This window comes from Oncorhynchus gorbuscha, unplaced genomic scaffold (genome assembly GCF_021184085.1).
Source record: "Oncorhynchus gorbuscha isolate QuinsamMale2020 ecotype Even-year unplaced genomic scaffold, OgorEven_v1.0 Un_scaffold_688, whole genome shotgun sequence".
In the NCBI taxonomy this organism is placed as follows: Eukaryota; Metazoa; Chordata; class Actinopteri; order Salmoniformes; family Salmonidae; genus Oncorhynchus; species Oncorhynchus gorbuscha.
In genome coordinates, this window is record NW_025745764.1 from 302143 (window position 1) to 326743 (window position 24601).

General features: G+C 49.7%; 2 protein-coding genes across 3 annotated transcripts in view; one reads left to right on the top strand and one right to left on the bottom strand.

The window, feature by feature from the left end:
* The first annotated feature begins 530 nt into the window (after nt 1–530).
* LOC124019811 (uncharacterized protein KIAA0930 homolog) overlaps nt 531–24601 on the top strand; it is a 56389-nt gene continuing 32318 nt past the window's right edge. Inside the window, 3 exon segments of the mRNA XM_046335245.1 lie at nt 531–949; nt 1065–1453; nt 18739–18890. Of these exon segments, the coding sequence (XP_046191201.1) occupies nt 1309–1453; nt 18739–18890 (297 nt within the window). The 5' untranslated portion in view covers nt 531–949; nt 1065–1308.
* LOC124019808 (microfibril-associated glycoprotein 4-like) lies at nt 19848–24183 on the bottom strand. Of its 2 annotated transcripts, none has more exons than XM_046335243.1 (5): nt 24100–24183; nt 23744–23938; nt 23166–23262; nt 21022–21204; nt 19848–20279 (listed from the first exon to the last, which is right to left on the bottom strand). In XM_046335243.1, exons 1-5 carry the CDS (start codon nt 24103–24105, stop codon nt 20044–20046), a joined length of 717 nt encoding a protein of 238 aa, XP_046191199.1. In that variant the 5' UTR covers nt 24106–24183; the 3' UTR covers nt 19848–20043. The 2 variants fall into 2 exon arrangements, with proteins under 2 accessions (XP_046191199.1, XP_046191198.1); XM_046335242.1 differs by having other exon boundaries at nt 23744–23954; nt 24100–24176.

Here is a 24601-nt window from a genome sequence, read left to right on the forward strand (position 1 = left end):
CTGTCGTCTGGTTTATTGTGGCCTAGGTTAGAAATGACATCATCTTTTTCCTTTGCAACAATGACATCAGAGGGGGCTCACATGATTGGCTGTTCGATGCCAGCGACTCGGAGACACTATTACAGCCACTGCGAGCCATGGGCCAATGACAAGCTGGAAACGGCAGAGAGCCTACAGAACATGAGATGAGCTGGGAGCGATGGTCGCTCCGTCTCTCACATAGAGATAGATAGAGGACTCATCTTTATACCGGTGTCATTATAACGTCTGTGACAACATGGGAAACTCCATTGAGGCTACAACCAATAGGAATCTTCAACCAATTGACTACTTTCAACTGTCAGAAGCATGGTGAAAACCTTCAATGTCGCTGCCCATGCCTAAAATCGCCTTTTGGACACTACTAGAGGCCTCTAGCATTCTCTATGGTCTCACGTTAATAATTGAGTCAATCTACAACATGATTTTTATCGGCCATTCTTCATCATATCGTGCGATAAACGCGGAACCAGGCTATTTATGGCAGATTGACATGAACTATTGACATGATTAGGCTGTGTGTGATGATGCCTTGGCGTGTGCAGTAGTAGGCCTAGATATAAATTATGACATTAGAAAACAGACAGATGGGTTCGTAGCCTACTGTTCTGGCTGTGCTGCAATTGACAGTTGTTGATTGTCTGGAATTAATAAAAATAAACACTCTTATAAATAAGTGCATCTAGAACTTGGAGGAATCCTGAAAACGGAGAAAAAAAACGTCTCGTACCAATTCCGTCATCTTCGGAGATCACCGGGAGCTCGCACCGAATATCCGCTGCCCCGCCTCCCCTCTCCTCTCCCGGTCAGCTCGAGACCAACGGAAACATCATTGGCTTGTCCGGCTGATCCACACGCGAGAAACGGATCTCGGAGACATACATACATTTGATTTGTTACAACGTATCTGGTATTTGACTGTTTGCTAGAGTGGAAATGTTCACCCAAAATATGCATTTATGAGAAATCGACGTAAATGGTCACTTTTCCTTTAAATGTTCTCTGTTGTTCTGCATAATATCCAGGAAGTGTGAGAGCATTCCTCCCCAGCTGATCCAGACGGAAGTCTCCGACTCAGAGGCTTTAACATTCAGCGGTGACCAGACAAGGGGACACGGTGTTATTGGTAAATACCGTCTGGAATTAATCCCGTGGATTATCCGTGGGTGTCTTTAGTGGAGACACGGCCCGGTGTCCCCACCGCCTGTCTGTCTCCCGGTCGGTCGGGTGGATCTGCCGTGGTAGGACTGTCATGAGCCCGGGCTGGGAATGGCATCCTCTCCCAGTGTTTGTAAGAAGGTCGGGCCGGTGGAGGAGGAGAACGGAGAACCGGATCTTTCTCTACAAGAGATGTTGAAGGCGATAGCCGACGAACGGAACCGTCTTACTGTCAGACAAGAAACTAGTGGACTTGGTGAGTAGAGGTTTTACAATGTGCACTGTTGAATTGATTAGATTGGTGGCCTATCGCGTCTTGCAAAATCACCAACAAATAGCTTGTTTGGTTACACGCTTCATGCTCATCCGGTTATGTGACTTTGTGACTGTCATTTGTGAGGGACAAACTCTCAAACCCTTGTTATTATCTGTAGAGTTTAAAGCAGTCAAACCTATATTTCCCCGCGGTTGGTTGCTTGTGAACCAGCCTACAAATTCCGACTGTTTTAACGTTTTTAGAAACGTCGGATCATCGCTTGCGAAACGGTTGCTGGTATATCGGCGCGAGAGAATCTTTCTATTATAAAGACACTTACTGGAGCAGTTTAGCACAGATCCGCTTGAGGAACTACACTTCTTCCCCGGTGATGCTTACCCACAGGTGTTTTGGGGATGCGACATGTAAAGTGTTGGTCCCTTGTTTTAATGAGCTGAAATAAAAACATCCCAGAAATGTTCCAGGCAGCACAAAAAGTTATTCAAATGTTGTGCACAACTTTGTTTACGTACCTTTTTTTCAGTGAGAATTTCTCCTTTACCAAGATAATCCATCCACCTGACTGGTGTGGCATATCAAAGAACTAATTAACCGCATGAACATTACGCAGGTGCACCTTGTGCTGGGGAAATCCATAGACAAGGGCCTCATTTATTTATTTCAATGGACTGATTTTCCTTATATGAACTGTAACTCAGTAAAATCGTTAACTGTAGCTACCTCTATCCAGTCTCTGAAACTAGCTACAGCATCACACTGTAGCTACGTCTATCCAGTCTCTGAAACTAGCTACAGCATCACACTGTAACTATCCCCATTCCAGTCTCTGAAACTAGCTACCTCACACTGTAGCTATCCAGTCTCTGAAACTAGCTACAGCATCACACTGTAACTATCCCCATTCCAGTCTCTGAAACTAGCTACAGCATCACACTGTAGCTACCTCTATCCAGTCTCTGAAACTAGCTACCTCTATCCAGTCTCTGAAACTAGCTACCTCTATCCAGTCTCTGAAACTAGCTACATCATAACACTGTAGCTACCTCTATCCAGTCTCTGAAACTAGCTACCTCTATCCAGTCTCTGAAACTAGCTACATCATAACACTGTAGCTACCTCTATCCAGTCTCTGAAACTAGCTACATCATAACACTGTAGCTACCTCTATCCAGTCTCTGAAACTAGCTACATCATAACACTGTAGCTACCTCTATCCAGTCTCTGAAACTAGCTACATCATAACACTGTAGCTACCTCTATCCAGTCTCTGAAACTAGCTACAGCATCACACTGTAGCTACCTGTATCCAGTCTCTGAAACTAGCTACAGCATCACACTGTAGCTACCTCTATCCAGTCTCTGAAACTAGCTACAGCATCACACTGTAGCTACCTCTATCCAGTCTCTGAAACTAGCTACAGCATCACACTGTAGCTACATCTATCCAGTCTCTGAAACTAGCTACAGCATCACACTGTAGCTACCTCTATCCAGTCTCTGAAACTAGCTACCTCTATCCAGTCTCTGAAACTAGCTACATCATAACACTGTAGCTACCTCTATCCAGTCTCTGAAACTAGCTACAGCATCACACTGTAGCTACCTCTATCCAGTCTCTGAAACTAGCTACAGCATAACACTGTAGCTACCTCTATCCAGTCTCTTAAACTAGCTACAGCATCACACTGTAGCTACCTCTATCCAGTCTCTGAAACTAGCTACAGCATAACACTGTAGCTACCTCTATCCAGTCTCTGAAACTAGCTACAGCATCACACTGTAGCTACGTCTATCCAGTCTCTGAAACTAGCTACCTCTATCCAGTCTCTGAAACTAGGTACGTCTATCCAGTCTCTGAAACTAGGTACGTCTATCCAGTCTCTGAAACTAGCTACGTCTATCCAGTCTCTGAAACTAGCTACCTCTATCCAGTCTCTGAAACTAGCTACCTCTATCCAGTCTCTGAAACTAGCTACCTCTATCCAGTCTCTGAAACTAGCTACCTCTATCCAGTCTCTGAAACTAGCTACCTCTATCCAGTCTCTGAAACTAGCTACCTCTATCCAGTCTCTGAAACTAGCTACCTCTATCCAGTCTCTGAAACTAGCTACATCATAACACTGTAGCTACCTCTATCCAGTCTCTGAAACTAGCTACAGCATCACACTGTAGCTACCTCTATCCAGTCTCTGAAACTAGCTACAGCATCACACTGTAGCTACCTCTATCCAGTCTCTGAAACTAGCTACAGCATCACACTGTAGCTACCTCTATCCAGTCTCTGAAACTAGCTACAGCATCACACTGTAGCTACCTCTATCCAGTCTCTGAAACTAGCTACAGCATCACACTGTAGCTACCTCTATCCAGTCTCTGAAACTAGCTACAGCATAACACTGTAGCTACCTCTATCCAGTCTCTGAAACTAGCTACATCATAACACTGTAGCTACCTCTGTCCAGGCTCTGAAACTAGCTACAGCATCACACTGTAGCTACCTCTATCCAGTCTCTGAAACTAGCTACAGCATCACACTGTAGCTACCTCTATCCAGTCTCTGAAACTAGCTACAGCATCACACTGTAGCTACGTCTATCCAGTCTCTGAAACTAGCTACCTCTATCCAGTCTCTGAAACTAGCTACATCATAACACTGTAGCTACCTCTATCCAGTCTCTGAAACTAGCTACAGCATCACACTGTAGCTACCTCTATCCAGTCTCTGAAACTAGCTACCTCTATCCAGTCTCTGAAACTAGCTACCTCTATCCAGTCTCTGAAACTAGCTACCTCTATCCAGTCTCTAAAACTAGCTACCTCTATCCAGTCTCTGAAACTAGCTACCTCTATCCAGTCTCTGAAACTAGCTACCTCTATCCAGTCTCTGAAACTAGCTACAGCATCACACTGTAGCTACGTCTATCCAGTCTCTGAAACTAGCTACGTCTATCCAGTCTCTGAAACTAGCTACGTCTATCCAGTCTCTGAAACTAGCTACGTCTATCCAGTCTCTGAAACTAGCTACGTCTATCCAGTCTCTGAAACTAGCTACGTCTATCCAGTCTCTGAAACTAGCTACGTCTATCCAGTCTCTGAAACTAGCTATGTCTATCCAGTCTCTGAAACTAGCTACCTCTATCCAGTCTCTAAAACTAATGCCGATGCTTCATGGCTTCAGACAAGGCTGTCTGTGTATCATAGTGCACTGACCAATGGACTGATGAGGAATGAGGTGGCCTCATTGGTCCCAAACAGTCGGCTATAGTGTTGTACAACTTGTGATATCCATGTGAATATTATTGCATCCCCTGGCCACCAGACTTGTCCCCGGCCAGGAGAAGGGGGGGGATTCTATATTTTGATATATTATTGGATCCCCAGGCCACCAGACTTGATATCTGGCTGTTCAACTTTGGCACCAGGAAGTTATTTTTGGACCTTTTTTGAAAACCACATGATAGAAACATTTTAAATATTGATGTTTCAGGCGATACCACAGCAACCGTAGGGAACTTGGCTCATGGATAGAAACAACATCAGTAACTGTGTTTTCTTTCTTCTCAATGTTTCTGTACCATCGCTGCCTCCTGAAAGAGTCCATTCTCATTGTAATGTCACCCACAGCTGCACACCTGCCTGAAGCCTCATTATCATATGAAAAACCCTTGGAGATGAGCTCCGTTGAGGTTATTCATGAATAAAAATGAACCCAAATCGTTAATTCTTTAAAAGCAGCCAGACAGCAGCTGGTGTTGAAACAAAACGGGTGTGTTCATTAGTGCACATCGGGGAAAAAACAGAAACGTTGCACAATTTCAGGTCGGTCCCTTGACGTTTCAGCACCTCTGTTTCCATTTGCCTCGTAGTGATTACACGCCACACTCGTCAACGGGCCTTTAGTTGGCACTGAGGCACGAGGGGGGTGTGGTATATGGCCGATATACCACGGCTACGGGCTGTTCTTAGGAACATCCATGTGGTGCTGTTCAAGATAACACATTCCTGTAAAAATGAGCCTTCTGTAATGAGTTGCAGGTGTGTTCTACTGTCAGTACTGTGAATACTGAGGGTACAGTATTTTTTTTTTATTAAACATTTTATTTAACTAGGCAAGTCAGTTAAGAACAAATTTTTATTTACAATGATGGCCTACCGGGGGAACAGTGGGTTAACTGCCTTGTTCAGGTGGCAGAACGACAGATTTTTACCATGTCAACTCGGGGATTCGATTCAGCGCAACCTTTCGGGTTACTGGCCCAACTCTCTAACCACTAGGTTACCTGCCCCCCCCCCCGTATGACCATCTAAATATAGTCTCTCTGGTAGACCAACGTCTCTCTGGTAGACCAACGTCTCTCTGGTAGACCAACGTGGACTGAAGACCGGATTATGTCTCTCTGAGCGTCAAGGTGAATGTGACCGCTCGTGTCAATATGATGTCACCGCAGAGCGCCGGGTCTCCTCGTGTCAGTATGATGTCACCGCAGAGCGCCGGGTCTCCTCCTGTCAATATGATGTCACCGCAGAGCGCCGGGTCTCCTCGTGTCAGTATGATGTCACCGCAGAGCGCTGGGTCTCCTTGTGTCAATATGATGTCACCGCAGAGCGCCGGGTCTCCTCGTGTCAGTATGATGTCACCGCAGAGCGCCGGGTCTCCTCGTGTCAGTATGATGTCACCGCAGAGCGCTGGGTCTCCTCCTGTCAATATGATGTCACCGCAGAGCGCTGGGTCTCCTCCTGTCAATATGATGTCACCGCAGAGCGCTGGGTCTCCTCGTGTCAATATGATCACCGCTGTGTCACAGAGCGCCGGGTCTCCTCGTGTCAGTATGATGTCACCACAGAGCGCCGGGTCTCCTGTCAGTATGATGTCACCGCAGAGCGCCGGGTCTCCTGTCAGTATGATGTCACCGCAGAGCGCTGGGTCTCCTGTGTCAATATGATGTCACCGCAGAGCGCCGGGTCTCCTCGTGTCAATATGATGTCACCGCAGAGCGCCGGGTCTCCTCGTGTCAGTATGATGTCACCACAGAGCGCCGGGTCTCCTCGTGTCAGTATGATGTCACCGCAGAGCGCCGGGTCTCCTCGTGTCAATGTCTTTCTCTCGATCTCGATCGGTCTTTCTCTGAGGCATGTTACACATCTAATCAATAGCTCTGTTACTGTTATCACTGAAGGATTAGGATGGATGGACATTTTAAAACACAATGACTAGTTGAACGGCAGTATGAATAGACAGTGGTCCGGGACAGGGTAGCACGTCTGAACAGGTCAAGGCTCCGTAGCCGCAGGCAGAACAGCAGAGGCTGGATCAGCAGCACGACCAGGTGGACTGGAGACTGGGGACAGCCAGGAGTCATCAGTCCAGGTAGTCATGAGGGAGGGTCTTAGGGCTCAGGTCCTTCTGAAGGGGAGAGGGAGAGAGGTGGGAGAATTAGAGGGAGCATATAGATCACACAGGACACCAGATAAGACAGACTGACCCTCGCCCCCCAGCACTTGGACTGTTGCAGCATATATACTGGAGACTGAGATGGGGGGGCGGGGTGGGGGGGACACTGTGGCCCTGCCTGGTGATGGGCACTAGGAGTAGTGCAGAACCCTAATAAGCGATGCTTATTACTAACTGCGATGTGCAGCGTCTGGTTGTTCCTCATTACACACCACAGACCAGGAAATATGATTGGTTAAAGTCACCTTGTCCAAGAGAGATTTACACAGTTATCAAGCTGGTTGTTGCCACATGGGTTCATGAGTCTCTACAGTCGGTCTGAATCAAGTCAAGTCTACACACAGCACTGAGTCTCTCTCTCTCTCTTTCTCTTTCTCTCCACCAACTAGCCCCCCGGTAGCCACAGGGCCCTATTCCCTATATAGTGGTACTACTATAGACCAGGCTCCATAAGGCTACTGTTCTAGGTAGGAGGCTTCTTGTGTCTGTGTTGCACCACGTCGGAGAAAACAGGCCCTGCTCCTTTCGCTTCCCTCCCCCTCTCCTCCCTTCTCACCTTCCCCCCCTCTCTCCCCACTCCTCTCCCTCCCCCTCTCCTCCCTCCCTTCTCACCTCTCACCTTCCCCCTCTCTCCCCACTCCTCTCCCTCCTCCTCTCCCCACACTCTCTCTCCCCCATCTGTCTCCCTCCACACCTCTCCCCTTCCCTGTGTAGTGATGGGAGTGGAGAAGGCTGTGAAGGGAGAAACGGTGAGCTCATGGTTGAGTCCAGAGGACAAATCAGTGGTCAAATCCTGCTGCTGTCAGCATCCTGGATACCCCCCTCTCTCTCCCACTCCTCTCCCTCCTTGTTTTTCGATGACAGGCCAGATATAGAGGGGAGAACCGAGGACAACACTGCAGGACAAGGACAAACTCATCAGTCGTCTCCAGGATTGTCTCACTATCTGCCAGACAGCAGTGTGTCTGTCACTTCTAGCCAGTCTTGTGTTCCTCTGGTGTGGAAGAGGTATTGATCTGGAATCAGAGCCCTCCTCTGTCCTCCTCCAGGTTCAGGATGAGACACAGGCTGTGTCCCAACATGGCACCCTATTCTCTCCTACCTCGTCTCACTTCTCTCCTTGCTCTAGATAAGAACAGGGTGCCATTTGGCACGGAGCCTGAGCCACACAGTGATGAACAACCTCTGTGTTGATTCTCTCCTCCAATCAGCATCAGGGGGAAAGAGTTGTAGAGGTGCTGTTGTGACAACAAGGGATGGCAGGGTAGAGGTTCTGTTGTGACAACAAGGGGTGGCAGGGTAGAGGTTCTGTTGTGACACAACAAGGGATGGCAGGGTAGAGGTTCTGTTGTGACACAACAAGGGATGGCAGGGTAGAGGTTCTGTTGTGACACAACAAGGGATGGCAGGGTAGAGGTTCTGTTGTGACACGACAAGGGATGGCAGGGTAGAGGTTCTGTTGTGACACAACAAGGGATGGCAGGGTAGAGGTTCTGTTGTGATACGACAAGGGATGGCAGGGTAGAGGTTCTGTTGTGACAACAAGGATGGCAGGGTAGAGGTTCTGTTGTGACAACAAGGGATGGCAGGGTAGAGGTTCTGTTGTGACGACAAGGGATGGCAGGGTAGAGGTTCTGTTGTGACGACAACAGGGTAGGGATTCTGTTGTGACGACAAGGGATGGCAGCTGTTGTGAGGGGATGTTGCAGGGTTAGGGTTCTGTTGTGACAACAAGGGATGGCAGGGTTGAGGTTCTGTTGTGACACAACAAGGGATGGCAGGGTAGAGGTTCTGTTGTGACACAACAAGGGATGGCAGGGTAGAGGTTCTGTTGTGACACAACAAGGGATGGCAGGGTAGAGGTTCTGTTGTGACACAACAAGGGATGGCAGGGTAGAGGTTCTGTTGTGACACAACAAGGGATGGCAGGGTAGAGGTTTGTTGTGATACAACAAGGGATGTGGCAGGGTAGAGGTTCTGTTGTGACAACAAGGGATGGCAGGGTCTCTACACACTTTCTCTCTCCACTCTCTATTACCCAGCGAAGTTAAAGCTCAGTGTTTAGCTAGGGGGGCTCACTTACTGACTTTCCTGAGGGGGGGGGGGCTCGGCTGGTTAGCTAGGTGTTGTGGGGGGCCCTCGGTTGGTTAGCTAGGTGTTGTGGGGGGCCCTCGGCTGGTTAGCTAGGTGTTGTGGGGGGCCGGCTGGTTAGCTAGGTGTTGTGGGGGGCCCTCGGCTGGTTAGCTAGGTGTTGTGGGGGGCCTCGGCTGGTTAGCTAGGTGTTGTGGGGGGGGGTTAGCTAGGTGTTGTGGGGGGCTCGGCTGGTTAGCTAGGTGTTGTGGTTGGGGGTGGGGGGGGCCCTCGGCTGGGCGGCCCTCGGCTGGTTAGCTAGGTGTTGTGGTTGGGGTGGGTGGGGGGGGGGGCTGGTTAGCTAGGTGTTGTGGGGGGTGCTCGGCTGGTTAGCTAGGTGTTGTGGTTGGGGTGGGGGTGTTGTGGGGGGCCCTCGGCTGGTTAGCTAGGTGTTGTGGTTGGGGTGGGGGGGGGGGGCCCTCGGCTGGTTAGCTAGGTGTTGTGGATGGGGTGGGCCCTCGGCTGGTTAGCTAGGTGTTGTGGGGGGTGGGGGGGTGGGCGGCCCTCGGCTGGTTAGCTAGGTGTTGTGGTTGGGGGTGGGGGGGGGGCTGGTTAGCTAGGTGTTGTGGGGGGATCGGCTAGTCTTGTCCCATCGCTGCAACTCCGGGCTGGTTAGCTAGGTGTTGTGGGGGGCGGACTCTGGAGATGAAGAGGTCGAGAGCCGTGCGTCCTCCGATACACGACCCTGCCAAGCAACACTGCTTCTTGCTGTTCTTGAAACCAGCCGCACCAATGTGTCGGAGGAAACACTGTCAGCCGCACCAATGTGTCGGAGGAAACCAGCCGCACCAATGTGGCGGAGGAAACACTGTCGGAGTGAAACACTGTCAGCCGCACCAATGTGGCGGAGGAAACACTGTCAGCCGCACCAATGTGTGCGGAGGTTAACACTGTCAGGGGGGGGCGCACCAATGTGGCGGAGGAAACACTGTCAGCCGCACCAATGTGGCGGAGGAAACACTGTCAGCCGCACCAATGTGGCGGAGGAAACACTGTCAGCCGCACCAATGTGGCGGAGGAAACACCATCCAATGTTGTGGTTGGAGGTCAGCTTGCAGGTTCCCGGCCCGCCACAAGGAGTCGCTAGAGCGCGATGCGACAAGGATATCCTGGCCGGCCAAACCCTCCCCTAACCCGGGACGACGCTGGAACAACCCCTCCCCTAACCGGGACGACGCTGGGCCAAACCCTCCCCTAACCGGGACGACGCTGGGCCAAACCCTCCCCTAACCGGGACGACGCTGGGCCAAACCCTCCCCTAACCGGGACGACGCTGGGCCAAACCCTCCCCTAACCGGGACGACGCTGGGCCAATCCCTCCCCACCAATAACCGGGACGACGCTGGGCCAATCCTCCCGCACCAATAGCTCAGTTGGTAGAGCATGGGCGGAGGAAACAAGCCCTCCCAACCGGGTAGTGGGTTCGATCCCGGGACCACCCATGTGGCGGACCCTAAAATGTATGCACACATGACTGTAAGTCGCTTCCTGGAAACCCTCCCTAACCCGGGACGCGCTGGGCCAAATCCCCTAACCGGGACATAAATCCCCTAATCCCCCTCCCCTAACCGGACGACGCTGGGCCAATCCCTCCCCGGGACGACGCTAACCGGGACGACGCTGGGCCAAACCCCCTCCCCTAACCGGGACGACGCTGGGCCAAACCCTCCCCTAACCGGGACGACGCTGGGCCAATCCCTCCCCTAACCCGCACGACGCTGGGCCAATCCCTCCCCTAACCCGCACGACGGGGCCAATCCCTCCCCTAACCCGCACGACTGGGCCAATCCCTCCCCTAACCCGCACGACGCTGGGCCAATCCCTCCCCTAACCCGCACGACGCGGGCCAATCCCTCCCCTAACCCGCACGACGCTGGGCCAATCCCTCCCCTAACCCGCACGACGCTGGGCCAAACCCTCCCCTAACCGCTGGGCCAAACCCTCCCCTAACCGGGACGACGCTGGGCCAAACCCTCCCCTAACCGGGACGACGCTGGGCCAAACCCTCCCCTAACCGGGACGACGCTGGGCCAAACCCTCCCCTAACCGGGACGACGCTGGGCCAAACCCTCCCCTAACCGGGACGACGCTGGGCCAAACCCTCCCCTAACCGGGACGACGCTGGGCCAAACCCTCCCCTAACCGGGACGACGCTGGGCCAAACCCTCCCCTAACCGGGACGACGCTGGGCCAAACCCTCCCCTAACCGGGACGACGCTGGGCCAAACCCTCCCCTAACCCGGACGACGCTGGGCCAATTGTGCGTCGCCTCATAGGTCTCCCGGTCACGGCCGGCTGTGACAGTCTGGGATCGAACCCGGGGCTGTAGTGACACCGCAAGCACTGCGCCACTCGGGAGGCAAGACCCGTGAGCTCTTGTTGCTCATGGAAGCAGTCAGGTGGTGGGTGAGTCGTGGTCACTGAGGACTGGCCTGTGTGTGTGTGTGTGACTATCCTGATGACTTGCCTGTGTGTGTGTGACCATCCGACCATCCTCAGTAGCCTGAGTCTCTGTCAGGGGGAGAAGTTGTTGAGATTTCCTGGAAGCAGTGTCCGCTTGGCCGGAGGTTTCATATAACTGCTGAAGTGTCTGTTTGCCTCCCAGGTAGATGTGATATGCTGGCTGCATTCTGTACTCTGGTGGGGAATGTTCAGCAGTGCTGTCAGATTGTGTGTGTTGGGGCTCCCGGGTGGCGCAGCACTCTAAGGCACTGCATCTCAGTACTAGAGGCGTCACTACAGATGCCCTGGTTCCAATCCAGGCTGAATCACAAGCGACCGTGATTGGGAGTCCCATAGGGTCGGCGCACCATTGGCTCAGTGTCGGACGGGTTTGGCCGGGGAGGCCGTCCATTGGCTCAGTGTCGTCCAGGTTTTTGGCCGGGGGGGAGGCCCACCATTGGCTCAGTTGGCCGGGGAGGCCCACCATTGGCTCAGTGTCGAGGTTTGGCCCACCAGGTTTGGCAGGGGAGGCCCACCATTGGCTCAGTGTTTTTTATTTATTTTATTTTTCACCTTTATTTAACCAGGGGAGGCCCACCATTGGCTCAGTGTCGTCCAGGTTTGGCCGGGGAGGCCCACCATTGGCTCAGTGTCGTCCAGGTTTGGCCGGGGAGGCCCACCATTGGCTCAGTGTTTTTTATTTATTTTATTTTTTGGCCGGGGAGGCCCACCATTTATTTAACCATTGGCTCAGGCAAGGCCCACCATTGGCTCAGTGTCGGCCGGGGGAGAACCCAAGTTCTCATGTTAGGCCGTCCAATGTGCCGGGGAGGCCTTGGCTCAAGTCGTCCGGGGAGGCCCACCATTGGCTCAGTGTCAACCATTGGCTCAGTTCGGGGGAGGCCCACCATTGGCTCACAACCCACCATTGGCTCAGTGTTGTCCGGGGAGGCCCACATTGGCTCAGTGTAGGCCCACCATTGGCTCAGTGTCGTCCGGGAAAAGTGTCAAATTGGCTCAGTGTCGTCCGGGGACCCAGTCAACCAATGTCGTCCGGGGAGGCCCACCATTGGCTCATGTCGTCCGGGGAGGCCCACCATTGGCTCAGTGTCTCCGGGGAGGCCCACCATTGGCTCAGTAAAATGGCTCCAGTGTCAACCATTGGCTCAGTGTGAGGCCCACCATTGGCTCAGTGTCGTCCGGGGAGGCCCAATTGGCTCAGTGTCGTCCGGGGAGGCCCAAACCATTGGCTCAGTGTCGTCCGGGGGAGGCCCACCATTGGCTCAGTGTCGTCCGGGGAGGCCCACCATTGGCTCATGTCGTGGGGGAGGCCCACCATTGGCTCAGTAAAGTAGGCCCACCATTGGCTCAGTGTCGTCCGGGGAGGCCCACCATTGGCTCAGTGTCGTCCGGGGAAATTGGCTCAGTGTCTGGGGGAGGCCCAATGGCTCAGTTTTGGAGGCCCACCATTGGCTCAAGGGGAGGCCCACCATTGGCTCAGTGTCGTCCGGGGAGGCCCACAGGCCCACCATTGGCTCAGTGTCGTCCGGGGAGGCCCACCATTGGCTCAGTGTCGTCCGGGGAGGCCCACCATTGGCTCAGTGTGTCCGGGGAGGCCCACCATTGGCTCAGTGTCGTCCGGGGAGGCCCACCATTGGCTCAGTGTCGTCCGGGGAGGCCCACCATTGGCTCAGTGTCGTCCGGGGAGGCCCACCATTGGCTCAGGGTCCGGGGAGGGCCCACCATTGGCTCAGTGTCCGGGGAGGCCCACCATTGGCTCAGTGTCGTGGGGAGGCCCACCATTGGCTCAGTGTCGTCCGGGGGAGGCCCAGGCTCAGTGTCCATTGGCTCAGTGTCGTTGGCTCGGGGAGGCCCACCATTGGCTCAGTGTGTTGGCTCGGGGGGAGGCCCACCATTGGCTCAGTGTCATTGGCTCAGTGTGTTTGGCTCAGGGGAGGCCCACCATTGGCTCAGTTGGGGGAGGCCCTTGGCTCAGTGTGGTCCGGGGGCCCAGGCCAGTGTCCATTGGCTCAGTGTCGTTTGGCTCAGTGGGGGGAGGCCCACCATTGGCTCTGGGGAGGCCCACCATTGGCTCAGTGTCGTCCGGGGAGGCCCACCATTGGCTCAGTGTGTTTGGCTCAGGGGGGGAGGCCCACCATTGGCTCTCAGTGTCGTTTGGCTCAGTGGGGGGGAGGCCCACTCATTGGCTCTGTGTCGTGGGGGAGGCCCACCATTGGCTCAGGGGGGGAGGCCCACCATTGGCTCAGTGTCGTCCGGGGGAGGCCCACCATTGGCTCAGGGGGGGAGGCCCACCATTGGCTCAGTCTGGGGAGGCCCACCATTGGCTCAGTGTCGTCCGGGGAGGCCCACCATTGGCTCAGTGTCGTCCGGGGAGGCCCACCATTGGCTCGGGGGGGAGGCCCACCATTGGCTCAGTGTGTTGGCTCAGGGGGGGAGGCCCACCATTGGCTCAGTGTCGTCCGGGGAGGCCCACCATTGGCTCAGGGGGGGAGGCCCACCATTGGCTCAGTGTCGTCCGGGGAGGCCCACCATTGGCTCAGTGTCGTCCGGGGAGGCCCACCATTGCCCACCATTGGCTCAGTGTCGTCCGGGGAGGCCCACCATTGGCTCAGTGTCGTTTGGCTCGGGGGGGAGGCCCACCATTGGCTCAGTGTCGTCCGGGGAGGCCCACCATTGGCTCAGTGTCGTCCGGGGAGGCCCACCATTGGCTCAGTGTCGTCCGGGGAGGCCCACCATTGGCTCAGTGGGGGGAGGCCCACCATTGGCTCAGTGTCGTCCGGGGAGGCCCACCATTGGCTCAGTGTCGTCCGGGGAGGCCCACCATTGGCTCAGTGTGTCAGTGTCGCCGGGGAGGCCCACTCAGTGGCTCCGGGGAGGCCCACCATTGTCAGTGTGGTCCGGGGAGGCCCACCATTGGCTCAGTGTGTCCGGGGAGGCCCACCATTGGCTCAGTGGGGGGAGGCCCACCATTGGCTCAGTGGGGGGAGGCCCACCATTGGCTCAGTGTCGTCCGGGGAGGCCCACCATTGGCTCAGTGTCGTGTGGCTCAGTGTCCCGGGGAGGGGAGGCCCACCATTGGCTCAGTGTCGTCCGGGGAGGCCCACCATTGGCTCAGTGTCGTCCGGGGAGGCCCACCATTGGCTCAGTGTCGTCCGGGGAGGCCCACCATTGGCTCAGTGTCGTCCGGGGAGGCCCACCATTGGCTCAGTGTCGTCCGGGGAGGCCCACCATTGGCTCAGTGTCGTCCGGGCCCACCATTGGCTCAGTGTCGTCCGGGGAGGCCCACCATTGGCTCAGGGTCCGGGGAGGCCCACCATTGGCTCAGTGTCGGCCGGGGAGGCCCACCATTGGCTCTGTGTCCGGGGAGGCCGGGTGTCGTCCGGGGAGGCCCACCATTGGCTCTGTGTCCGGGGAGGCCCACCATTGGGGAGGCCCACCATTGGCTCTGTGTTGGCCGGGGGGAGGCCCACCATTGGCTCTGTGTCGGCCGGGGAGGCCCACCATTGGCTCTGTGTCCGGCCGGGGAGGCCCACCATTGGCTCTGTGTCCGGGGGAGGCCCACCATTGGCTCGGGGGGGGAGGCCCACCATTGGCTCTGTGTCGGCCGGGGAGGCCCACCATTGGCTCTGTGTCGGCCGGGGAGGCCCACCATTGGCTCTGTGTCGGCCGGGGGAGGCCCACCATTGGCTCCGTGTCGGGCGGGGGGGAGGCCCACCATTGGCTCTGTGTCGGCCGGGGGAGGCCCACCATTGGCTCTGTGTCGGCCGGGGGAGGCCCACCATTGGCTCCGTGTCGGCCGGGGGAGGCCCACCATTGGCTCCGTGTCGGCCGGGGGGAGGCCCACCATTGGCTCAGTGTCGTCCGGGGGAGGCCCACCATTGTAAATGTAATCGTTTGTTCTTAACTGACTTGCCTCGTTAAATAAAGGTAGAATTCAGGAAATGTAGTGGTATTTCAGTTCCCTTTTGTTCTGTCTATAGAAACTAGACTCGTCTGAGAGGAACAAAGGCTTCAGTTTCAGCATTTATGGTGTCAGCATTAAGAGTTCACGAGATTTTCTTTGAATAATGTACACACATGGATACAAGTTTTCAACCAAATGTGATCTTTTTGACACCATGTTATTTGTCAACAATAATGAATTTCCAAAATTGAAGCAATCAAAGCCAGACAGCGCTTCAGTAGATTGAGTTACACTGAATTGAATCTCACTGTAATGAAATGGCATGGAGGAATGTGTTTCTCTGAATGAGCAGTTTAAACTGAATGGCCATTTTGTGTCAGAAGCTGCTTCCTTCCATTAGAGAAGAACCCTGTCTGTCTCCGAAATGGTAGCCCTATTGCCTATATAGTGCACCAGTGAAACTACATGGAATGGAAACTACTGAGTCTATGGGCTCTGGTCAAAAGTAGTGCACAATATACAGAGCCTTCAGGTAGTATTCACACTCCTGGACTTTTTCCACATTTTGTTGTGGAAGTGGGATTCAAATGGATTCTGTTGTCATTTTGTTGTCAACGATCTACACAAATTGCGCTGTCAAAGTGCTTAACAAATTCTAACATATTTGTAAAGCACTTGTATATCTTGATTAGATAATTATTCATCCCCCTGAGTCGATACGTTAGAATCACCTTTAGCAGTGATTACAGCGGTGAGTCTTTCTGGGTGAGTCTCTAATAGTGATTACAGCGGTGAGTCTTTCTGTGTAAGTCTCTAATAGTGATTACAGCTGTGAGTCTTTCTGGGTAAGTCTCTAATAGTGATTACAGCGGTGAGTCTTTCTGGGTGAGTCTCTAATAGTGATTACAGCGGTGAGTCTTTCTGTGTAAGTCTCTAATAGTGATTACAGCGGTGAGTCTTTCGGTGTAAGTCTCTAATAGTGATTACAGCTGTGAGTCTTTCTGGGTAAGTCTCTAATAGTGATTACAGCGGTGAGTCTTTCTGGGTAAGTCTCTAAGAGCTGTGGGTCTGTCTGGGTAAGTCTAAGAGCTGTGGGTCTTTCTGGGTAAGTCTAAGAGCTGTGAGTCTTTCTGGGTAAGTCTAAGAGCTGTGAGTCTTTCTGGGTAAGTCTCTAAGAGCTGTGAGTCTTTCTGGGTAAGTCTCTAAGAGCTGTGAGTCTTTCTGGGTAAGTCTCTAAGAGCTGTGGGTCTGTCTGGGTAAGTCTAAGAGCTGTGGGTCTGTCTGGGTAAGTCTCTAAGAGCTGTGGGTCTGTCTGGGTAAGTCTCTAAGAGCTGTGTGTCTGTCTGGGTACGTCTCTAAGAGCTGTGGGTGGGTCTGTCTGGGTACGTCTCTAAGAGCTGTGGGTGGGTCTGTCTGGGTACGTCTCTAAGAGCTGTGGGTGGGTCTGTCTGGGTACGTCTCTAAGAGCTTTGCAAACCTGGATTGTACAATATTTGCAATTCTTTTTTAATTCTTCAAGCTCTGTCAAGATGGTTGTTGATCATTGCTGGACAGACATGTTCAGATCTTGCCGTAGAGGTTTTTGGTTATTGTCCTGCTGAAAGGTGAATTCATCTCCCAGTGTCTGATGGAAAGCAGACTGAACCAGGTTATTGTCCTGCTGAAAGGTGAATTCATCTCCCAGTGTATATGTGGCCTTGTGTTTTAGGTTGTTGTCCTGCTGAAAAGGGGAATTCATCTCCCAGTGTCTGGTGGAAAGCAGACTGAACCAGGGTTTCTCTAGGATTTTGCCTGTGTTCAGCCATAACATGATCCAGCCACCACTATACTAGACAATATGGAGAGTGTTGCTCAGTGATGTGTTGTATTGGATTTGCCCCAAACATAACATTCTGTCCTGAATACAAAGTGTTAATTGCTTTGCCAATTTCTTTTGCAGTTTTACTTTAGTGTCTTGTTGTAAACAGGAAGCATGTTTTGGAATATTTGTTATTCTGTACAGGCTTCATTCTTTCCACTATGTTTTATAGATTACTCTTGTGGAGTAACTACAATGTTGATCCATCCTCAGTTCTCTCCTATCACAGACATTAAACTCTGTAACTGTTTTAAAGTCATTATTGGCCTCATGGTGAAATCCCTGAGCGGTTTCTTTCCTCTTCGGCAACTGAGTTAAGGATGCCTGTATCGTTGTAGTGACTGGGTGTATTGATACACCATCCATAGTGTAGTAACTACACCGTGCTCTAACGGATATTCAATGTCAGCTTTATAACATTTTTACCCATCTACCAATAGGTGCCCTTCTTTGCAACGCAAAACCTCCCTGGTCTTTGTGGTTGAATCTGTGTTTTGAAATTCTCTCCTCGACCGAGGGACCTCACAGATAATTGTATGTGTGGGGGTACAGAGACGTGGTAGTCATTTAAAAATCATGTTAAACATTATTAGTGAATCCATGCAACTTATTATGTGACTTGTAAAGCAACATTTTGACTCCTGAACTGATTTAGGCTCCTAACAAATGGGGTTGAATACTTATTGACTGAAGATATTTCAGCCTTTTCATTATGAATTCATTTGTATTAAAAATAAAAAATCTAAAAACAAAATTCCACTTTGGCATTGTGGAGTATCGTGTGTAGATCAATGACCAAATAAAAATGTCAATGTGATCCATTTAAAATGTCTGTAACACGACAGACATGTGGAATAAGTCGAGGGGTGTGAGTACTTCCTGTATGGATGGAAAGTAGAGGTCTCAAAATCCTAATCGGTCGACCTCTAATGGAAAGCCTGAGATTAAACCTCTCCTCCATTTCATCTCCCTGAGGACCAAAGCCAATAGTCACCTAGACTTATTACAGTAGAGCGTTTCTCTTTGAGTTTACTGTAAACCAGGTGTGGCCTGGGTCCCGTCCTCCTCTTGCTCTGATAACTGTGATAGGACCGTTCCAGGGGGTTTTAAGGTCTGACCTCTGACCTCTCTCTGTTTTTTGATCCTCACAATGTTTCACACGTAATGTATAATATGTAGCCTGCGGCAGGTGATCCAATGTCTCGTTATTTTTTTTATTGTATGTTTGTATATATAATATATATTTGTTACGCTTGTCTGTTACTGTCACTTTGTCCTATCGTTGTCTAGTATCTTTTCACTTTTGTTTTGAATGTTCTTAATTGGAAAATGCAAAAATAAAATACTCTGTTTTTTGATCCAGGGTGTTTTAAGGCCTGACCTCTGACCTCTCTGTGTTTTTTGATCCAGGGTGTTTTAAGGCCTGACCTCTGACCTCTCTCTGTTTTTTGATCCAGGGTGTTTTAAGGACGACCGCATCGTGTTCTGGACATGGATGTTCTCCACGTACTTCATGGAGAAGCTGTCGCCGCGGGAACAGGACGACATGTTGTTTTACGTCCGCAGGAAGCTGTCATACGTCAGCCCCGACCAATCAGAGGGCAAGAAGGTGAGTGAGTGAAAGAGTGAAACAGTGTGTGTGTGTGTGGTGTTACTGTTGCTCTGGGACACAGTATAGTACAGTGTGTGTGTTACTGTTGCTCTGGGACACAGTATAGTATAGTGTGTGGTGTGTTACTGTTGCTCTGGGACACAGTATAGTATAGTGTGTGGTGTGTTACTGTTGCTCTGGGACACAGTATAGTATAGTGTGTGGTGTGTTACTGTTGCTCTGGGACACAGTATAGTACAGTGTGTGTGTTACTGTTGCTCTGGGACACAGTATAGTACAGTGTGTGTGTTACTGTTGCTCTGGGACACAGTATAGTACAGTGTGTGTTACTGTTGCTCTGGGACACAGTATAGTAGAGTTTGTTACTGTTGCTCTGGGACACAGTATAGTACAGTTTGTTACTGTTGCTCTGGGACACAGTATAGTACAGTTTGTTACTGTTGCTCTGGGACACAGTATAGTATAGTGTGTGTGTGTGGTGTGTTACTGTTGCTCTGGGACACAGTATAGTACAGTGTGTGTGTTACTGTTGCTCTGGGACACAGTAGTAGTGTGTGTGTGGTGTGTTACTGTTGCTCTGGGACACAGTATAGTACAGTGTGTGTGTTACTGTTGCTCTGGGACACAGTATAGTACAGTGTGTGTGTGTGTTACTGATGCTCTGGGACACAGTATAGTCAGTTAGTCAGTTGGGTTCTACCAAGGACCAGGCCGTTAGTGACCTGATTGGTGCGTAGTCAGTTGGGTTCTACCAAGGACCAGGCCGTTAGTGACCTGATTGGTGCGTAGTCAGTTGGGTGTAACAGCCATGTCCAGAGTTAATTAAAGGAGATGGAAGTTGACTCAGCAGAATGTGACTGTGGTCTTGACTCATGACTGCCGCTGTGGCGGTAATATGGGCACCACAACAGCCCCAGACACAAATACCAGTGTAGGAACGAGTCAACAACACGATTTGGGTTTAACAGAATATAAGCTATATGAAAAGGAACATTTTTCACGTGACAGTTTTCAGTTTTATAGGACAACTGACTGAGATCAATGTTACACTGTGCATAGAATGAAAACACATCTTCCAATCTAGCATTTTGAAGGGACAATATACAGTTCATATAACCATGTTTTAACTAAAGGACTTTGTGAAGGACCTTCACAGGTTCACAGGCCTAATCTTCATGGATATGGCTTTCACAGAGTAGAAGGTTTTCCATCCCCTCCAGTTGACTCCAATCTGTGAGTTCAATCCCCACGTATAAAGACCGTTTGGGTTTGAGAAGTAACACTCGTTGTACCAATAACCTCCGACCGCGCTGACTGCACACTTGGTGCCCTGGTCTCGGTCGAAGGTGGAGAACTTCATACCGCTGTGATAGGTGAGGGAGTCCCCTTGGTTCAAGCAGGAAACACAGATCAGATGTTATGGAACCTATCAGAGCCCTGGTCAAAATCAGTCTACTATGTCACAGTGTGATCTAGGACCAGCCCCCTCCGTCATTTCTATGTAATACTATACACTATGATCTCTAATAAACTGATCCCAGATCAGCTCTAAGATGGTGTATCTGTACGGTCCCCCCCTGTCCTTTCTATGTAATACTATTCATTATGATCTCTAATAAACTGATCCCAGATCAGCTCTAAGATGATGTATCTGTACGGGTATTCACTAGGAATCAAACAGAACCGAATGAGGGAACTTAGCTGAACTCTGAACTAATGAATACAGCCCAGATGTTTCTCTAAGGAAGTTTACACTGTTCTCATCTGAACTCTGGACTAATGAATACAGCCCAGATGTTTCTCTAAGGAAGTTTAAACTGTTCTCATCTGAACTCTGGACTAATGAATACAGCCCAGATGTTTCTCTAAGGAAGTTTAAACCGTTCTCATCTGAACTAATGAATACAGCCCAGATGTTTCTCTCAGGAAGTTTAAACCGTTCTCATCTGAACTCTGGACTAATGAATACAGCCCAGATGTTTCTCTCAGGAAGTTTAAACCGTTCTCACCTGAACTAATGAATACAGCCCAGATGTTTCTCTAAGGAAGTTTAAACTGTTCTCATCTGAACTCTGGACTAATGAATACAGCCCAGATGTTTCTCTAAGGAAGTTTAAACTGTTCTCACCTGCTCCTCCATCTTTAAAGCCAGTAACCTGGAGTTTGTAGCCATCCAGTTCAGGATCTGTGACTTTGGGAGAGATGGCGAAGGAGGAGTAGAAAGCGTAGGCTTTCTGTCCGTCAAAGTCCTCCATGTCCACCCTCAACTCGTAATTCTTTTTCAGGGTCAGGAGGTAGATGGTGTCCAGACCTGCATCGAACAGACGAGAGGGGAACCTTTTATTTAGAACAGAGATATTCAACTCTTACCCCTTACCAGGTTCACAGGCTGCTGGTTTTCTCTTCTACCTGGTAATTAATATCACCACCTGGTGTCCCAGGTCTAAACCAGTCCCTGATGAAGAGGAACAATGTGAAAAAAATGTAGTGGGCGCTGGCGTCGAGTTCAAGAGTTGAGTTTTTAAAAGGATCTCCATTTCTATCATGCAGATGTCTTTGGTCAGCACGAAGAGTCATGTCTTTGGTCAGCACAGGAGAGTCATGTCTTTGGTCAGCACAGGAGAGTCATGTCTTTGGTCAGCACAGTAGAGTCATGTCTTTGGTCAGCACAGGAGAGTCATGTCGTTGGTCAGCACAGGAGAGTCATGTCTTTGGTCAGCACGAAGAGTCATGTCTTTGGTCAGCACAGGAGAGTCATGTCTTTGGTCAGCACAGGAGAGTCATGTCTTTGGTCAGCACAGGAGAGTCATGTCTTTGGTCAGCACAGGAGAGTCATGTCTTTGGTCAGCACAGGAGAGTCATGTCTTTGGTCAGCACAGGAGAGTCATGTCTTTGGTCAGCACAGGAGAGCCATGTCTTTGGTCAGCACAGGAGAGCCATGTCTTTGGTCAGCACAGGAGAGCCATGTCTTTGGTCAGCACAGGAGAGTCATGTCTTTGGTCAGCACAGGAGAGTCATGTCTTTGGTCAGCACAGGAGAGTCATGTCTTTGGTCAGCACAGGAGAGCTTACTTCATTATTTTTTTTGTATATACTGTACCAGTCAAAAGTTTGGTACTGTTGGAAAATAAATTCCAGGTGAAGCTGGTTGAGAGAATGCCGAGAGTGAACAAAGCTGTCAAGGAAAAGGATGGCTACTTTGAAAAATCTTAAATATAAAATATATTTTGATTTTTTTAACACTTTTTTCTGGTTATTACATGATTCTATACGTGTTATTTCATAGTTTTGATGTCTTCACTATTATTCTACAATGTAGAAAATAGTAAAAATAAAGAAAAACCCTGGAATGAGCAGGTGTGTCCAAACTTTTGCCTGGAAGTGAATATATTAGTATATATATTAGTGAATATATTAGTATATATATTAGTGAATATATTAGTATATATATTAGTGAATATATTAGTATATATATTAGTATATATATTGGTGAATATATTATTATATATATATTAGTGAATATATTATTATATATATTAGTATATATATTAGTAAATATATTAGTATATATATTAGTATATATATTAGTGAATATATTATATATATTAGTGAATATATTATTATATATTAGTATATATATTAGTGAATATATTAGTGTATATATATTAGTATATATATTAGTGAATATATTATTATATATATTATATATATTAGTGAATATATTATTATATATTAGTATATATATTAGTATATATATTAGTATATATATTAGTATATATATTAGTGAATATATTAGTGAATATATTAGTGAATATATTAGTGAATATATTAGTGAATATATTCGTATATATATTAGTGAATATATTAGTGAATATATTCGTATATATATTAGTGAATATATTAGCATATATATTAGTATATATATTAGTGAATATATTAGTATATATATTAGTGAATATATTAGTATATATATTATTATATATATTAGTGAATATATTATTATATATATTTTTGTACATGTTATTTTTAAACTGCTTTGGAGTAGTGTGGGAGGTTGCTTTTCTAGACGCACTGGTTTTACACACAGACTAAAAGGGATTGGTCCTGTTGTGATTTGGCCCTGTTGTGATTTGGCCCTGCCTAACTACTGACCGTCACAACAACCTCACTAACAGAGAAGTCAATTTATCAAACCACTGATTAATTTATATTATCCAGGGTTTTTCCATGGATGATCTGTCCTTGATGAGGCTTTTTGAAAGAAGTCCTTTACCCAGCCAGTACTCTCCTGCTGCATGTCCAAAGCCGGTCTTGTACTGGTCCCATCCTCTGTAGAAGTTCACTGTTCCATCCATCCTCCTCTGAAACACCTGGAAGGAGGGGAGAGGGGGAGATGGAGGGGGGAGATGGAGGGGGGAGAGGAGAAATTGTAAGCATCTAGGCCATGTCGTCAAGTACTGACTCAGGAGAATTCAGTATCAACGGTTGATCAGACCTCTAATCTGGCAGAAAACGGTTGTCTTAAAATACTTCAACAAGATCAGTCTGTCGATGTAGCATGTTTTTGTTGATGCCGACTCTAGTCTGGTCTGGAGGGGCTGAGGCCGACTCTAGTCTGGTCTGGAGGGGCTGAGGCCGACTCTAGTCTGGTCTGGAGGGGCTGAGGCCGACTCTAGTCTGGTCTGGAGGGGCTGAGGCCGACTCTAGTCTGGTCTGGAGGGGCTGAGGCCGACTCTAGTCTGGTCTGGAGGGGCTGAGGCCGACTCTAGTCTGGTCTGGAGGGGCTGAGGCCGACTCTAGTCTGGTTATGTACTCCGTTTTAAATAGTTTCCTACTAGGTGACCTACTCACAGTCCATTTCCCTCCGTCGGTGTCCATATCACAGTAGACGTATCGAGGAGAGTTGGGTCCAGCAGGGTACATCCTGTAGACACCACTGGTCTTAGAGCCGTCGTTGTAGATATCAGCACAGTCCAGAGGCTGGAACATCAGCCCTTTAGAATTAACGGCTACTGACAGCAGCAACACATGGAGAATCCTCAGGGCCTGGAACACAGAGAGCCTATTAAATGTAGATGTATTTTATGTAAGTCTATGTGTGAAACATAATAATTTTCTGTTCAATATATGGAAATGCATGTCTGTTTACATATAAACAGTCTGTAGTGGTAATATGTTTCAGTTGTAAAATGAAGCCTTCAACTTACATGCATATTGTTGGGACGGTTAGCTGTCTTTTTCCAGTTGGTTTTCAGCCGGACAAGAAAAAGAATGTGATTGTGGCTCTTATCCTTTTTAGAAGGGGTGGGTTGATCATGATTGGCTGATTTTATTATCAGGGAAGCAAACACGATTTCACAATATGGACATTTCCACTTCTGTAGTTTCCTGGACTCTTGTCTTTTTAAACACAGCTTATCTTCTATCCATACAGCCTAAGTTTTCTCCATGTTTCACCATAACATGCGTGTACTCTACCTTTCTGCTCATATTTTGTTAGTAAATTGTTGAATGTTGTTTACACAGTCTGGTTCCCTATCGCGGTCTGTTTCCCTCCCGTCTGGTTCCCTATCGCGGTCCGTTTCCCTCCCTCCGTCTGGTTCCCTATCGCGGTCCGTTTCCCTCCCGTCAGGTTCCCTATCGCGGTCCGTTTCCCTCCCTCCGTCTGGTTCCCTATCGCGGTCCATTTCCCTCCCTCCGTCAGGTTCC

Coding starts and splice junctions, on each gene's coding strand:
- LOC124019808 (XM_046335242.1), bottom strand. Junction 21,205..23,165: donor AGCAGGAGAGTACTGGCTGG/GTAAAGGACTTC, acceptor TGTTCGATGCAG/GTCTGGACACCATCTACCTC. Junction 20,280..21,021: donor CTTTAAAGATGGAGGAGCAG/GTGAGAACAGTT, acceptor GCTTGAACCAAG/GGGACTCCCTCACCTATCAC.